General features: G+C 36.9%; 2 protein-coding genes across 2 annotated transcripts; both read left to right on the forward strand.

The window, feature by feature from the left end:
* Positions 1 to 422: 422 nt before the first annotated feature.
* LOC145597910 (magnesium transporter MRS2-I-like) lies at positions 423 to 5434 on the forward strand. The gene is made up of 12 exons (XM_081654178.1): positions 423 to 922; positions 1010 to 1039; positions 1329 to 1449; positions 1655 to 1776; positions 1885 to 1959; positions 2145 to 2369; positions 2461 to 2505; positions 2602 to 2646; positions 2792 to 2821; positions 2966 to 3085; positions 3342 to 3987; positions 4285 to 5434. The coding sequence occupies exons 1-11, from the start codon at positions 719 to 721 to the stop codon at positions 3426 to 3428; spliced, it is 1104 nt and encodes a 367-aa protein (XP_081510304.1). The 5' UTR covers positions 423 to 718; the 3' UTR covers positions 3429 to 3987; positions 4285 to 5434.
* Positions 5435 to 5581: 147 nt separating this feature from the next.
* On the forward strand, positions 5582 to 8412 carry LOC145597909 (hexose carrier protein HEX6-like). Its single transcript, XM_081654177.1, has 3 exons — positions 5582 to 6270; positions 6639 to 6961; positions 7043 to 8412. Exons 1-3 carry the CDS (start codon positions 6138 to 6140, stop codon positions 8114 to 8116), a joined length of 1530 nt encoding a protein of 509 aa, XP_081510303.1. The 5' UTR covers positions 5582 to 6137; the 3' UTR covers positions 8117 to 8412.
* Positions 8413 to 17908: the final 9496 nt, after the last annotated feature.

Raw genomic sequence — 17908 nt, forward strand, 5'->3', positions numbered from 1 at the left:
AAAGGTTGATTAGATTAATAATCATTCAACTCAAAATAAGCTCAACCGGCCAACCTGATGGGCATCTATTTGCCGATCTAACACCAACCTGATACGAATTCCCAAACTACCTCGCTTTTAGAGAAACGAATCCAACTCAAAATTCCAACTAATCTGACTCGACCCAGAATAACATGGCTTGTAACCAATTCAAACAATCTAATTGTCACCTCTAATCCAAAACGGAAAATCTGTTTACGTTGTGATAATGCCGGGAATGCCCCCGCCCACAAATTTAAACACATCAAGAGTTAGTGAGTCACACAGCAAGCACATCCCTCCGGACCCTCCCCCACCACCTGCCGCTAAATGCCATGCAAAATTTGATGATAACCACCAAACATCGCACTCACACTCTGTTACCAGTTATCACACTTAATCAGTGCCTCATTACCATTAGGGCATTAACCCACCTTTCTCTCTCTTCCTATCCTCTCATTTTTATTCTCTCTTCATCCTACCCTCTTCCAATCTACCTTCTTCACTGTTCAATTCACTTCAATCATGCAAATCATCAATACCCATTTGATAATTTGAAGAAATCTTCAGTACCCATTTGATAATTTGAGCAATATTTGAAGAAATTGTGACTACCCAGTTGATAATTTGAGTAATTTGAGCAATAATTGAAGAAATTGTGACTACCAGTTGATAATTTGAGTATTTTTTTGAAGAAATTATGGCATTGAAGAACATTACTTTGGTTTCCAGCAGCTGGGTTCTGTTCAATTCAGAAGGAGAAAGCAGATTTTTGGACTTGGATAAATATTCAATTCTTAGACGTTTGAGAATTCATGCTAGAGATTTGAGAATTTTGGATCCTCTGTTGTCTTACCCTTCAACTATTTTGGGTAGAGAAAGAGCTATCATTGTGAATTTGGAGGTTAATTTTATATCATTGATTGTGTTGTTTTTAGTAATTTTTATGTTTTTCTGATTTTAAATTCTGATTTTTTGGGTGTGATTTCAGCATATCAAAGCAATCATCACAGCTGAGGAGGTAACCGTTTAACTTTGAGCTAGTAAAGGGATGGATATTCAATTGTTTGACTTCAATTATTGTATAACCTTCTTACTTTTGGAAAAATTGGCATATACTTCGTATCACTTTATGTCTATATGACACGGTGACACCCATTATAACACCTTTGTATTGGGACGTACACCAACTAAAGCGGGTGTACAAGACATCATCAACTATAATATTGGGCGCGTTCAATACGTGCACAAAAGTTTTATTTGTTATGAAAGTTACACTTTTTATTCATTATTTTTGTTAATTGGGTTAGGTATGGCTTCGGGATCCACTAGATGAAAATGTGATTCCCGTGGTTGAGGAGTTGCAAAGAAGGTTAGCTGTCCGAGGAGCATTTTTCGAAGGGCTCGGAGAGGAGGATGAGCAAGCTGCTGGTAATTTGATTAGTTTTATATGATTGACAATTGTTTAGTACTCGTACTAGAATTGTTTTATAGTGATCATATTGAGAAATTGATTGAAAAACGAAAATTGTAATGCCAATAGATTTGATAAATGGTGTAAAACTACTCTAACTTTTGATACCTTTAAAATTGCTAATTATTAATGAGTAACGAATTAATGAAATGGTTAATATAGATTTTCCGTTTGAGTTTCGGGCGCTTGAAGTAATGCTAGAAGCAATTTGTAGCTACCTTGATGCTCGTACCACAGAGTTGGAAACTGATGCATATCCAGCTTTAGATGAGCTCACTTCTAAGGCAAGTTCTCTTCCATGTTTTTTTGTACTGCTGTGTAGTGCATTTATTTGATGCATTGGATAGTTTTGTCTGACTTTAGAATTGTGACTTTGGTAAGAATGATGACAGATTAGCAGCCGGAATTTGGATAGAGTGCGTAAATTGAAGAGCGCGATGACAAGATTGACAAACCGGGTTCAAAAGGTGTAATTGTTGACTATACTTGTTGGAACTGTGAAGTCCACACTTCCTAGTAAATCCTTGCTTGAATATAAATGATGCTTTGTTTCAGTCTTTGAAGTTGATAACAAATTATTTGTGTTAAGCATATTGTTGGGAAATTTCCACAGGACTTATTTTTTTTGTCTTGTAATATAATTGGAGGCTAGGTCAGGGATGAACTAGAACAACTCTTAGATGATGATGAAGATATGGGAGATCTTTACCTGTCAAGGAAATTATCGCGTAATTCTTCACCTGTCAGCATTTCTTGTGCCCCAAACTGGTGTCCTGCCTCACCTGCTGTCCGTTCGAAGATGTCCAGGACAAGCCGAGCAAGTGGGATATCTGCTCATGAGGAAAACGATGTTGAGGAACTTGAGATGCTGCTAGAGGTGAGGATATTAATCTTGCTATATGCCTTTTTCTTTTTGTTGGCAATGATGAACTTAGTTTAAGATAAAATTCTCTGGGGGCACATCACAGGCTTATTTTATGCAAATTGATAGCACAATGAACAAACTGACCACTGTAAGTACCTATCATGCTGTACTGTCCTTGTAATTTTTCAAGTGTTTTTTGATTCCATGTGTGATATAACTGTTACATGAAATATTCTCTTTCCAGCTTCGTGAATATATTGATGATACAGAAGACTACATTAACATTCAGGTAAGAATATGAGAGACTGAAGAACTAGTCTTGTAGTATACATGAGAAATGTGACCTTATTTCAAGAAAGAGCATGTATATGTGCTTTTCTGTTTAGAGGCTCTTTGCAGAGTAATCTGATTATTCATTCTCTCTAATACTGCAGCTTGATAACCACAGAAATCAACTGATTCAGGTACAAATCTTAGTTTTTCATTGCTGCTAAACTAATACTGTATGTTATGTACTCATAATTTCTTAGTTTCGTAAATTTTATGGAGATTGAGCCACCCCTTTGATACTTCTTTGCGTTAAATGTTTCTCCTTCAAATTAATGCAGCTAGAGCTTTGCCTCATCTCTGGGACCCTATCCTTGTCTGTGTATTCCTTGGTAGCTGCGGTATTTGGCATGAACATCCCATACTCATGGAAGGACAATCACGAATATTTATTCAAATGGGTATGATTTCTTTCTTATCTACAACGTAAATAAATTAATTAATTTTTTTAATGAATTCAGGTACTCTGGCACTCCACATATATCACACCTAAATAAAAAAATTAAAATTATGCAAGTTTCTTCAAAGATAGAAGCTTGAAAGTCTATTTATCTTGAATTTTAACTTTGTAACAAGCTGAAGTAACTCCAAGATAAAATTTTTCTCTAATCAAGGAGAAAGCTTATGATGTATTGATTCTTTGAAATCCTTACTTAGGTGGTCATCCTCGCGGGAATGGCAAGTGGATCTGTCTTCATATGGATAATGACTTATGCTGGCCATAAAGGTCTTATCGGGATTTGAATGATAAAAGTGACATGAAGAAAGGAGGTGCTGTGAAAATCATAGGGGGCTATATTACAATATTTACACATTATCAAATTGAAGGAACATGGAGATTTGCTAGCTATAGAGATATCTACATCGGCAACATTCAGTGGAATATTTATGTCGTACTTTATTCTGCTAATTGATACTTCTCATACCCACTGTGAATGACTTTTCATTGTCCTCACGAAGAACTTGACAGATGTATGTATGCAATCATATTCAATGCAAGTCATGTTTCCCCAATTTTATTACCTGTAGAATGGTTTGCTGCAAAGCTTTAGAATATGTGCCCCTTCCATTGATTCTGAATATGTGAAAAATATATAATTTATTAAGCATCTGGCCAAACTCTGTTTAGGGTGCTAGTGTTGGTCGACCTATCTCTTTTTCTTTTGTATGGTAATGGCAGGAGTAACAACAGCAAGCAAACCAGACGTGCACTACAGTGGCAAAATCACCTGCTTTGTTGTGCTTTCCTGCACAGTAGCAGCCCTGGGAGGTGCCATTTTTGGTTATGACAACGGAGTATCAGGTGAGTATTTTTCTCATATTTTCTTCAAGTAGATTTTTATAGAATTTCAAAAATTCTATTTTCAAGGTTGTATTGTCATAGTTACCAGCTGACACCATTGCGGCATAGCCCCATAATCTTGAGAACTCTACAAAGTATTTCCTTCAAATGGTAACTGAGATCCTTATAGGCATCCTTACTGATTAGTGTTATGCAGAACAATGCATAAAGGACAGCAAAGCCTTAACCCTCATCTAATTCTGTAGCCAGGTTAGAGTGTTAACGTCAAACTGATGCTGTAAATTTTATAATGTATAGGTGGAATCAAATCAATGGATCTAGTTCAGAAAAAATTCTTCCCACATGTTACATGTACATGAAAGAGTGGTTGGGGATGGAGAGTCTCAATAACTGCGACAGTACCACCAGCATTTGTCATAACTTTGGGTTCATTTTTCCTCACTGAAACCCCTAACAGCTTGATCCAAAGGGACAATGATCACCAAAAGGCAAAGCTTACTTACAAAGTATGGGGTACAACTAATGTCCGAGAGGAGCTGAATGGACTCATAGAAGCAGCATCAACCTCAACATTCATCAATCACTCACTCAATGATCTACTCTGATAGAAAAACAGACAGCTCGTGATGGCAATAGCAATACCGTTTTTCCAACAAATGCCAGGGATCAATGTGGTGGGACTTTATGCTCCTGTTCTCTTCCGCACCATTGGGTTTGGCGAGTCTCCATCCCTTCTCTCATCAGTTGTAATCGGGGTTGTGCAGATTGCTGCAGACGTTTTCTTGATAGTAACAGCTGACAAATTTGTGCGAAGAAGTTTACTTTTTTGGGGTGGTGTAGCAATGTTAGTTCCATGCTTCCATCTATAGTGGTGGGAAATATACTCTAGGATATTATGGCAGTTTAAGTGAAGGATATTCCTATGTAGTTTTGATCCTTTTGGGCATTAAATTTCTCTTGGGGTCCTCTAGGATGGTTGGTGCCAGGTGTAATCTTTCAGCTCGAGATACTTTCTGCTGCTCAAGGTATGACTGTGGCTCTCAGCTTTATATATACCTTTCTTATTGCCCAAACGCTTTTGTCTATGTTGTGCCACTTAAAGGCTGGGATTTTCTTCTTCTTTGGGGGGTGGACTGTGTTGATGACTGCTTTTATACACTTGTTATTGCTCGAGACTAAGAATGTGCCCCTTGAGAAGATCGGTCTGCTATGAATGGAGCACCGATTCTGGAGTAGGGTCAATTGGTTAGACTGCCAAGGTTACAGAGGAGATTGTAAGAAAAAGGTGAAACCAAAGTGTTCAGAAAATATAGTGATGTTTCCCTCTAGAATGTTCACACATGTCAAAAATTTTAGTTTTTCCACAAAGAACATGTACATGTATTCATGTGTTGCAGATTTGTAGCAATCATTTGAGTATTGAAGCAATTATAATGATGTTTAACTATTTCTTCATTCACATCATCATATATTAATACATACAATCATCTAGTACTCATGAAAGAAAAAAACATTGATAAGTTTGCCCTCATATTCAAATTAGTTGGTTTGCTCATATTTATCTGATGAGTCATTTGGTTAAGTTATTTGGTTTGTTTTGGATTGAGTCTGGTCATATAATCATTACTTAAGTCGATTGATGATTCTAAAATCATAATCCTGGATAATATAATTAATATTACCGTAGTACTTCAAAAACTCGACCATTATATATAAACGGTTGTTTTAGGTTGTGCACTAGTTGTAAGTGGTGCTTGTTATCTTGTGAGCACTCTTTTATAATCAATGTGCATTAGCAGTTTAATTGAACAGTTGATATGATAGGTAACATCTAATCCCTCCCCCCCCCACCCACCCCCCACCCCATTTATTTATTTTCCCTTTAATTGCTGTTAATCTATATGTCATAACATATATTTTCATTGGCTTTACTAATGAAAAATCATGTCCAATCAAAATGGCTGGTGTCCTTGAATCCACCACTACTTTTCTGGCATGGACTTCCCAGTCCACTTTTGTCCCCACTATCAATATCTGTAGAAAAGTCTGGTACACAACAACACACCCAAACAATTTAGTGGCTGAAAAAAAACTTTGCTAAGGGTGTTAAGACTCTTACTGTCAGTCTGTTTCTCTGTTTTTCATTGATAATGGCAGGAGGAATACCTATAACAAGTGATCCTAATGTGCAGTTCAATGGAAAAATAACATGTTTTGTTATTTTTTCCTGCATAATTGCTGCTCTTGGAGGAGCCATTTTTGGCTATGACATTGGTGTATCAGGTATATGTTTATTATCTCAATGTTTTAAGTAGCCTTAATTTGATAAGTGGTGTTATTTATACTGTTATGGTGAATAAAGCCTGAAGTGTATACTGTATATAATAAACCATCATCAAATCATTCATCATTATTGTGTGAATTTATTCAGATCATGTGCTGGTCTATTGGAGATTAGCTTATTAAGTTGATTCAATCAATATTACTCATTAAATTTCGAGTTATGTGTTTTGATTGAATCTTGGGTTTTGGTCAGGTAGTTTAGATTGGGTATTGGCTGTGGCGGTTGATTTTGTGAAATCATAAAGTAGTACGTAACCAGAGTAGAGAATTTACATTAAGCTAATGAAGTATTTTGTGTCAATGTGAAGGTGGAGTTACATCAATGGATCCATTTCTGAAAAAATTCTTCCCACATGTATACATTAAGATGAAAGAAGACACAAAAATCAGCAACTACTGTAAATTTGATAGTGAGCTGTTAACTTCATTCACCTCATCTTTATACTTTGCTGGCCTTTTTGCTTCATTGTTTGCCTCGTCGATGACCAAAGCCTTTGGACGTAAGCTATCGATCCTGGTTGGAGGTATAGCAGTAATTGCTGGTTCCTTTCTAAGTGGTGGAGCTCTTAATCTTTACATGCTCATATTAGGCCGCGTCCTACTTGGAATTGGTGTTGGCTTTGCAAACCAGGCAAGTAAGTTGGTATGATATAGTAGACTAAGTTTTTTATAAAGGTAGTTCTGTGCTCATCTAGTCTAAATATTTCTGCAGGTAATTCCAATGTATCTGGTAGAGATAGCACCAAGTAAATACAGGGGAGCATTCAACAACGGTTTCCACTTTAGTCTTTCCGTTGGCATACTCTTAGCATCCTTGGTCAACTATGGCACTGCAAAGATAAAAGGTGGCTGGGGATGGAGAGTTTCAATAGCTGTGACAGCACTACCAGCATTTGTTGTAACTTTGGGCTCATTTTTCCTCCCTGAAACCCCGAACAGCTTGATCCAAAGGGATCACCAAAAGGCGAAGCTTATCTTACAAAGAATACGGGGTACAACTGATGTCCAAGAAGAATTGAATGAACTCATAGAGGCATCATCAACCTCAAAATCCATTAGCCACCCCCTCAATGATTTACTCTTCCGGCAGAAATACAGACCTCAGCTCGTGATGGCAATAGCAATACCTTTCTTCCAACAAATGACGGGAATTAATTTGGTGGGATTCTATGCTCCTGTACTCTTTCGCACCATTGGGTTTGGTGAGTCTGCATCCCTTCTCTCAGCAGTGGTAATTGGGGTTGTAGCGATTGCTGCAGACGTTTTCTCAATAATAACAGTTGACAAATTTGGGAGAAGAAGTTTATTTTTCTGGGGTGGTGTAGCAATGTTAGTTCCATTTATTGTTGTGGGAAGTATACTCTCAGCAAAGCTAGGAGATTATGGCAGTTTAAGTGAAGGATATTCCTATATTGTTTTGATCCTTTTGTGCATTTACAGTGCTGGTTTTAGTTTCTCTTGGGGTCCTCTAGGATGGTTGGTGCCAAGCGAAATATTTCAGCTCGAGATACGTTCTGCTGCTCAAGGTATAACTGTGGCTCTCAGCTTTATATTCACCTTTCTTGTTGCCCAAACACTTTTGTCTATATTATGCCACTTGAAGGCTGGAATTTTCTTCTTCTTCGGGGGGTGGATTGTGTTGATGACTGCTTTTATACACTTTTTCTTGCCCGAGACTAAGAATGTGCCCCTTGAGAAGATCGATCTTTTATGGAAGGAGCATCGATTCTGGAGTAGGGTCATCGGTGAGACTGGCAAGGAGAATGCAGATAATGTAAGTAGCTGACTGTAATGCCTGTTATGTGTCTTTAGCACCCTAAGCCTTTAGAAAAAGACCCATACATATAATAATGTTGATGTTTTCACCTGAACTACATAATTTGGCAGAGCAATAGAACTAACTGGTCGAATCAAGCCATGTAATTCAGGCTCGAAAATTTCTATAGAACAGGCCTAAGCAAAAAAGATTTAGTTGAGCCTGAGTTTGTTACATTGCAATCAAAGAACAATGTAATAATTTGTTAGACTAATCACTAATGTAATGATTAGTGTTACTTTAATGTATAGTATCAGTTGTTTATATATATATATGTTGATATTTCTGCTAAAAGATTACTTTTGCACATAAAATCTTAACATTCATACGAGCAATCACAGTGAAACAAAACATCACCAAATTAAGCAAAAGTCGACTATTTCAGCAAATCAACCCATCTCTTTAATACAATAAGTGAAGAAGTAACAACAGGATCGGATTGAATACTCTAATGGATGTTCGGGTTTTTAATGGATGGACCAAGTCACCTAGACCAAGTACTGATGAATTAGCAAGTTTGATCAGAAATGACTGAAATTATGGTTCAATTAAACCCGATTGGGTGAGATGTGAGATCCGATAAATTCAACCCTTAAACCCGATTGGGTTTGATGTGAGATCCGATAAATTCAACCCACTTATCATTTCTATATCTCACACTTGTAAGATCTCATGTATTGAAGACGATCTTACAAGTTTAAAGGTTTAGCATTCACTAGGGAGAGACCGAGAGCCTAGATTTTCTTTGTCGTATCATATACGTACTCTTAAATTAGTAAATGTGACAATTTTTTCAGAATATTTAGAAATGAAATATATGTGAATTATAACAACTAATTCTTGACAGACATAGATATGAATGATACAATTTTTTTTTTTGAAATAAATCGATTGAACACCCTATCATAAGAATATTTATAGAATATTACTCATTTAATTAGTCATTAAATAGAAATCATATATGATTAGCCAATATCTCAAAATTAAAATGGAGTATGATTTGAGATCTCACAATGTACTGTAATCATAACTCATAAGTGCATGATTTGTGCACACCCATCCTTTTTTTGGGGCCTTTTATGGTTACTAAAATTATTAATTATACTAATGTATCCTTATCTTCCAATGTATTACATGATTTTATTCATTTAAATTTTCCAATCTAATTCTAATATAAATATATAATTAGGCATAATGCATGTAAAACTATCACAAAACTTTTAATACAAAACATACATTTCAGAATATATAAACACCAAATCCTAGCTAAGCCTCTCAAGAACAAAAAAATACAATGGTCTCCTTCAACCAAAACTCCGTAATATTGACACTATTAATTTCTCTCCTTTGCCTTAACGTTTTAACACATGGCGCTGACAACGATACACTAGTAAAGCAAATGTGCGGCGCAACAAACGAGCCAAACGTATGCATTAGTTGCATAAATGGCGATGGCCAAGATGCTAATACCGACGGAGATGTCATCCAAGGGATGCTTGGATGCGGAGATGATGATGCTACGCAGCTCGAACAAGACTTGAACAAAATACTCGACGATGAAAGCACGGATCCGAAGACGAGAGAGACCTTACAACATATCAACCCATGGATTCAGGCTATTATAATTCAAGGTGGCACGGTACAAGATCAAGCTGCTCATAGAGATTTTAAAGATGCTAGATCAACAATTCGCGACGTAATATATGCGAATCTTCATTCTTGTAATTCTGCGCTTAGTTCGTCTGGAATTAGTATTCCTCCTCCCGTTTTTTCTGGCCTTTTTAATGTTGAAGCTGATTATAGGCTATCTGATCAGTTGATGGCTTCTGGTCAAGGCGTAATTAGTTGAGTTTATCAAGTAGTCGGTTTTTCTAACGAGTGTTCATAAAACTTGTTAAGATGTGACTTACATGGTTGTTTAGATTGTTATGCGCAAGAAAAATAATATTGGTTTTATCATACTGACTTATTTAAAAGGACTCTAATGATATTAATTTATTACTCCGTATGTTAATTTGTCCTTCCTATAATATAATTTGTATGAGAAGATACAATTTACGGCCTTTTCATATCAAATGTCATCGAATTTTCAAAATTCATCAAATATTATTGAATTATTGAATTAATTCACCAAATTTCATTAGTGATTAATGACTGTTTGCTCTGTTAGTCATTAAAATTCATCATAACACGCGTTACATGTGTTATGTTTGATTTTTTTTTTTAATAATTTATATTAATCAATAAAAAAATATGAAACAAATTTCTCAATATGCGTGCTGAAAAATATTGTCTTAAACTTTTGGGGTTATTTTGGCTCTTTATGATATCAGATTACATTTTAGATTGTCAAAATAATAGCATAAATGCCCCGCTATGATTATGATTAAGGGCCCATTCACATTTACTTAATTTCAGTTCAGTTCAGCTCTAATCAGTTCAGTTTAGTTCAGTTCAGTTCCAATCAGTTCAGTTCAGTTCAGTTCAGTTCAGTTCAGCTCTTAATTTTCCTCTCACATAAAATATTCATTTCAGCTCAATTCAGTTCAGTTCAGTTCAGTTCCAATCAGTTCAGTTTTAGTTCAGCTCCAATCAGTTCAGTTCAGTTCAGTTCAGCTCAGATCAGTTTAGTAAATGTGAACAGGCCCTAAGTTATGATCGATTACGAGAAGAAAGAATAATGAAGTGTAATTTGATTAGATGTAAGTGGAATTATGGCTCAACTTAGGGCCTGTTCATATTTACTGAACTGAGCTGAACTGAACTGAACTGAACTGATTGGAGCTGAACTGAACTGAACTGAACTGATTGGAACTGAACTGAACTGAATTGAGCTGAAATGAATATTTTATGTGAGAGGGAAATTAAGAGCTGAACTGAAATGATTGGAACTGAACTGAATTGAACTGATTGGAGCTGAACTGAACTGAACTGAACTGAAATTAAGTAAATATGAACAGGCCCTTAAACCAAGCGGGTGCAATGCGAAATCCAAATAATTTTACTCTTTAGCCATATATTCATGTCCATTTTATGTCAAATGAAGACTACATTAAGAAATGTGACAAAATCTTCTTATTTAGGGCCTGTTCACATTTACTTAATTTCAGTTCAGTTCAGCTCCAATCAGTTCAGTTCAGTTCAGTTCAGTTCAGTTCAGTTCCAATCAGTTCAGTTCAGTTCAGTTCAGCTCTTAATTTCCCTCTCACATAAAATATTCATTTCAGCTCAATTCAGTTCAGTTCAGTTCAGTTCAGTTCCAATCAGTTCAGTTCAGTTCAGTTCAGCTCCAATCAGTTCAGTTCAGTTCAGTTCAGCAAATATGAACAGGCCCTTAATGACATTGGCTTAAAAACCTCAAGTCCTCTTATCATGCCATGCTTTGAATTCTCATGCACTGATTATATAAATTATGTGACAATATTTTCGGAATGTTTGTATATTTATGTGACAATGTGAAGCTGTATAACTATTTTTTCTTGGTGATAGTAATGATACAACTATTATAAAAGGAATCAACCGCCCTATTATAAGACCACAATTGCTAAATTAAACTATTCACGTATGAAGGAGATTTATTTATTTTATTTTTTTTAAAAAAAATTTATAAGAGATTTTAAAATGGATTAAAAGAATATTATAGATTTTTGATCTCACATAAGTTAATCTTAGGCTTGACGTGATTTGTGCACGCTAATCACTGTACCTAACCCAATATATCTTTACCTCCCTATAAATTACATGATTTCATCTACTTTAATTTAGTAATTAGAGATCATATTAATTTCATAATGCATGCACAATTCCATATTTTTAATTAAATCTACAAATTAAGTAGATTTTCTCATTCACCAAATCATACATAATGGGTTCTTATAATGACCAAAACTCCATGATATTGACGCTACTAATTTCTCTCCTTTGCCTAATTGATTTCACAAATGCCTTCGACAATGGTGTACTAGTCAACAAAATGTGCGGTGCAACATACGCCCCAAATGTATGCCTTGACTGCTTAAAGAGCGATAGCAGACAATCTAAAATCGACGTAGATGTCATCCAACAAATGCTCGGATGCTTGGTTAAGGATATTAGGGCTATTATAATTGCTGGTGCCGCAATAAATGAACAAGTTGGGAAGAGAAAGTTTAATGATGCTAGGAGTTTAATTAGGAACGTAATTGTTAAGAATCTAAGCACTATTAATTTTGCAATTAGTAAGGCGGTTAGTAATGATGGAATTAGTATACCTCCTCCTATCTTTTCTGGGATTTTTTTTTATTGAAGCTGATCATAAAATCTCTGATCAGTTGATTGCTTCTGTCAAGGCTTAATTAGATAATTAATCTATACTATATACTAAAGTAATCACCAGAGTTATCCCTTAAGTACACATGTCACATTCACAACAAAAATTTTCCCGCCCAAATATTTTTTAGTTTTTTTTTTAATTTCTTTATTTTCCCTTAAAAAATAACATGATAAAAAAAATTTAATGAATAAAAACTTACAATAATTTATAAAATATTTTAAATAATGTATCTAACAAGAGAATTTTAAGGATAGAAATGATATGAATTCAAATTCAAAAATAAAAAAAATGATATATATAAGCCATTTCATTTAAACTAACTCCATTTTTATTGGCTTTTATTATTTTCAAGTCTTATTATTATAAATCCGTGCATTTGCACGGGAATAAAACTAGTTTATCAAGTAATCTAAAACTATTATTCAACCAAAATTCACTATTAATTTTTTTTTTCCTCCTAAATCGCTTCAATTTCTCTCTTTTTCCCCCCTAAAGTATAGGAAGGTTTTAGTTGGTAATTAAAAGGCTTGTTTTGAGCAGATGGAGGTCAACGGTGAGATTGTTTCCAAATTTGAAAAAAGGTGATATTGTTTTGAGCAGAAATGCGGTGGGATTATTAGTTATCATATTTCCTAAAATTAAATAGAATCTATATAATTTATATTCAAGTACTATTCTTTTTTTCTTGTATACATTTATGTTTAATTGATTTAACTCTATTTTTTTAATAAAAAAGAATTTCCTTAAAATTTTAATATAATCTTTCTACTTAAGTTCAAATGACGGCTTCTTATAAGTCATTCCCTCACTATTTCCCCACAACACTTATAATTGCCACAACATCTATACACTCAAATTATATCATTGAATTGGTAAAGTTGGATATGACAACATAAATAATCACTTATTGTCATGTAGTATCCATTAAATTGAAATTTTGTTACTTTGATATTTATGGATGCAATTGGAGAAGGAATGAATTGAGGTAATTAATTAAACATAAAAATTAGGGTTCTTATAGAGTTATAAAGTTTGTACAAAAGAAAAAATTTAAAAGTTAAAAAGATAAGGACTAGCTAGAATATAAATTTTGATTGCTGTTAAAAATTAAATCAATAAAGGGGATGATTAAAATGATGTGAACCAATAATATTGAGTGGTACATGAAATGAGACACTATAGTGGGATTCAGACTCAAAAAGTAGTACTTGTATTAAAATTTAATTGCATCATTCAAAACCACATTAATTCTCTTTATCATTGGTGAAAATGTTTATTTGTCCAACAATTTATCTTTGGTCTGACATGATTTGTGCACGCCTATCCCTTTTCTTGCCTTTTTTGTTGGTTTATAATTTAAACTAATTTGTAACTAAATCTATAAGAGCAACTCCAATGACAAGCTAATTTGAAAATTAGCTTGTCATGCCACATAAGCTTTTAAGCTAATTATCATTTTAGCTACATTTTGCTCCAACGGCTAGCTATTAGCTTAGTAGTAGGTGTTGGATAGAAAATACATGGAAATAGCTTAATTGGTGCAATGAACATTTTATTTTGGAAAGTTTAATTCTCAAGCAAATTAGCTTGGCAAAGCTAATTTGCTTAGCCAAGCTAATTGAATTTTCTAGCTTCAATGGTCAAGCTAGTAGCTAGGGAATTATTGAAATTGCAAGCAAGTCCCTAGCTACAACCATTGGAGTTGCTCTAAATTACATGTATTCATCTATTTCAATTTTAATTAAATTTTAACACATTTCAAACCAAAACATACATTTCAAAAGCTAAGGCACACCATATCATAGGTAGCCTTCATTCCAAAAACATAATACAATGACTTCTTACAACCAAAACTTCATGATTTTGACATTTCTAATTTCTCTCATTTGCTTAATCGCTTTCACACATGGCGTTGACAATGATGCACTAGTCAAGAAAATGTGTGGCGCAACATATGTTCCAGATGTATGCATTAGTTGCATAAAGAGCGATGTCAAAGATGCAAATATCGACGTAGATGTCATTCAACAAATGCTTGGATGCTTGGTTAACGATGCTACACAGCTCAAGAAAGATGTGAACAATATTATCAATGATGTAAGTGTATGGGATGATATCTGGGCATGACCGATATCCTGCGAAAGCACAACCAGATTTTAATAATCACAAGAAGATGCTGATATGTTGCAAAAAGAGGACATGTCGGCCTGCCGCAATTTAACACGTGACAACAGAAACTCGACACTTGGCACAAAAGGTTGTGCATGGGTGAGAGCCACCTGTCAAGGTAGATTACTATAAATAAGTAGGTAAGACCTCATTAATGAGGATATGAATTACTCTCTCACTCTCTCTCTTTCTCTACTTTCTCTCTCTTACTTATCTTCTCTTCTAAAACACTTTCTGACTTTATCATCGGAGTGGTTATCCCCGGACCACCCCGAGGTTAGCTAACTTCTTCTCATTGTGTAGGTTCTCAGCTTGCCGATAGAAGTATCAAGATCTCAAGTCCGAATTCTTGGGGAAGTCTGGATCAGACAGAAACAATTTGGCGCTAGAAGGAGGGGACAGTTGATCACTTCTATCGCCTAAGAACCTCACACAAAATATATATACAACAACAATAATCATGGCCGGAAACAATTTTAACAATGGAATACCAGTAGGACAACCCCAGGTGGAGATAGTAGATGAAACCCATACCCTAGAGGGTAATCAGTTCCATATGCCGATAACCCCCCTGCAGGAGGAGGGGAGGCAGAGGATCCTATGGCGGCATTTACTCCAGATGAATTGAAAACAGCCGCAAGGGTGATGAGTGCAATGAGTAAGAAGAGAAAGGAGGCTGAGGCGGCACGGGCTGAAAGAGAAGCTGCCCAGGCCGATAGAGGAACATCGCACCGTCACCAGGAGGAACAACACAATCAGCTGGAGAACTCGTCAAGGAGACCCCGACATGAGTCGTCAGTAAGGACGCATACAACATCACGGCAGGATGAGCAATCCTCGAGTCGTGTTGTGAGTACCAGAACTCAGCAGCAAAGAAGCTCACAAGTAGTAGGTCAAGCAGTACGCACGGTAGTGCAGTTAAGGGCATCCCCATTTGCCCAGCACATCTTAGATCAACCAATGGAGAAGGTGAAAATGCCGACTTGTAGATATGATGGAAGAGGGGATCCGGCAAGATTCATAACGTCTTATGAGGGACACATGATGATGTACACAAACTCAGATGCAGTTTGGTGTAAGGTCTTTCCGACAACTTTGATTGGGGTTGCAGCCGATTGGTTTAACAACCTTGAAGTTGGATCAGTAGATAGCTTTGAAAGACTGACTGAGATGTTTGTAGGGCAATATGTCAGTAATAGCGTGAGGCAGAGAACTTCTGGAGAATTGATGGCTGTGGAGCAGAAACCAGATGAATCTTTGAGGGATTACATCAGGAGATTTAACAATGAAGCAAACACTATTCCGAAGTTACAACAGGAGATAGCCGTGATGGCTTTGATGAATGGGTTAGTTGATTCGGATTTCAAAAGGTATCTTACAAGGAAGAGTCTGCCGACATTGGCGGCAGCGTTCAGCAAAGCTCACGATTACATAAAGAGTGAGGAGCTGTTGAAGACGAGTAGCAGGCATATGGTGGCTGGAAAGGGGCAAAGTCAAAATGAGGGGACCTCGTCTGGAGGGAGCAGGCCGAGAACTCCTGCCCCAGGAAGGGGAGGAGGAAGTCGGCAAGATACCAGACCGACAAGGCTGCCAATGAGATACAATACCTACACCCCCCTGAATACACCAAGGGCTGCAATCTACTCAGTGAATCAGAACAGAGAAGATTGGTCAAGGCCGATTCCCATGAAAGCAAGGTCGAGGGACGTGAAGAAGTACTGTATGTTCCATAGGGATGTGGGGCATTATACAGAAGAGTGTACCCAATTGAAGGACAACATTGAGGAGTTGATCAGGAAAGGGCACCTAACACAATACCGGTTGAATACCGGCAGAAATCAGCAACCGACACAGGCTGTTGAGAGGCAACAGATAGAAGCAAGGCCTGAAAGAACTCAAGGAATAATAGTCCGACAAGGGGACGCAGGAATACCACCGTTATCTACCGGAAGAGTAGATGTGATAACGGGAGGACCGATTCACGGAGGAACGATTAGTGAGGCAAAGAAGCATTTAGCGGAGCACCGACATCTGGTTTGTGCTTTAGATGTAGATAACCGTCCTCGGCCGGCATCAATACCACAAGTTGTGTTTACGGAAGAAGATGCACGAGGTGTAGTGTTCCCACATGACGATCCGTTAGTCCTGATAATCAAGATAAATGGCGCCGACATCAAAAGAGTGCTGGTAGATGGGGGCAGCTCAGCAAATGTTTTGTTTGTTCAAGCTTTTAATGAGATGAATATCGGAAGGCAATACCTGAAACCGGTGTCGTATCCAGTGATCGGGTTTAATGGATCAACTGTAAGGCCGGAGGGGAGCATCGTGTTGCCTGTAAGGATGGGTGATGGACCACAAGCAAGAGATGTGATGGCAGAGTTTCTGGTGGTGGATGTCAAGTCGGCTTATAATGCAATTATCGGCAGACCGATAATTCATGACATGCAGGCTGTTGTATCAACCTACCATTTGGCAATAGCCTATATGTCAAACTTGGGAGCTGTGGAAAAGGTGTATGGAGGTCAGGTTATGTCAAAAGCCTGTTATGTTACAGCTTTGAAGAACCCCGTTAGTAATGCCACAGTTCCATGCAACCCGACAAGGGAGGGTGAGCCGACAGTGCAAGATTTGACAATGAAAAACTTTGATGCAAGACCTGAGGAGACACTGAGGCCGTTGCCGGGCGGGGAAACCGTCCAAGTTGAATTGCAGCCAGGCAACCCCAGTAGAACAGTGAAAGTTGGGGCTGATATGGATGTGGAGACCAGGTGTAACCTGATAAGCTTGTTACGAGAGAACGCCGACGTCTTTGCGTTCTCGGCCAGTGAGATGCCAGGCATACATCCTGAGGTAATGGAGCATAAGCTAAATGTTGATAGAAAGTTCAGGCCGATAAGGCAGAAGAAGCGCAATTTCTCAACTGAGAAGATAGAAGCAATCCAGGCCGAGGTGAATAAGCTCTTAGCAGCAGGGTTTATAGAGCCCTGTACATACCCTGAGTGGTTGGCGAATGTAGTAATGGTGAGGAAGCCGACAGGGAAGTGGCGAATGTGTGTGGATTTTACAGATTTGAATAAAGCTTGCCCTAAGGATTGCTACCCATTACCCCGGATAGATAGGCTGGTAGATTCGACCTCTGGTCATGCTATGCTTAGTTTTCTAGATGCATTTTCAGGATATCATCAGGTCAGCATGCATAAGGCAGATAGAAATAAAACGGCTTTTATAACAGATGTAGGTGTGTATTGTTATAAGGCAATGCCGTTTGGGTTGAAAAATGC

This window comes from Chenopodium album, chromosome 20 (assembly GCF_948465745.1).
Source record: "Chenopodium album chromosome 20, dcCheAlbu1.1, whole genome shotgun sequence".
NCBI classification, from domain to species: domain Eukaryota; kingdom Viridiplantae; phylum Streptophyta; class Magnoliopsida; order Caryophyllales; family Amaranthaceae; genus Chenopodium; species Chenopodium album.

Bases quoted from the DNA above. Each gene is read 5' to 3' on its own strand.
- LOC145597910 (XM_081654178.1), top strand. From the start codon at position 719: ATGGCATTGAAGAACATTACTTTGGTTTCCAGCAGCTGGGTTCTGTTC. The intron at 1,450-1,654 runs GTAATTTGATTA...TGGTTAATATAG, and splicing joins GGAGGATGAGCAAGCTGCTG to ATTTTCCGTTTGAGTTTCGG. The intron at 1,777-1,884 runs GCAAGTTCTCTT...GAATGATGACAG, and splicing joins TAGATGAGCTCACTTCTAAG to ATTAGCAGCCGGAATTTGGA.
- LOC145597909 (XM_081654177.1), top strand. From the start codon at position 6,138: ATGGCAGGAGGAATACCTATAACAAGTGATCCTAATGTGCAGTTCAAT. The intron at 6,271-6,638 runs GTATATGTTTAT...GTCAATGTGAAG, and splicing joins CTATGACATTGGTGTATCAG to GTGGAGTTACATCAATGGAT. The intron at 6,962-7,042 runs GCAAGTAAGTTG...ATATTTCTGCAG, and splicing joins GTGTTGGCTTTGCAAACCAG to GTAATTCCAATGTATCTGGT.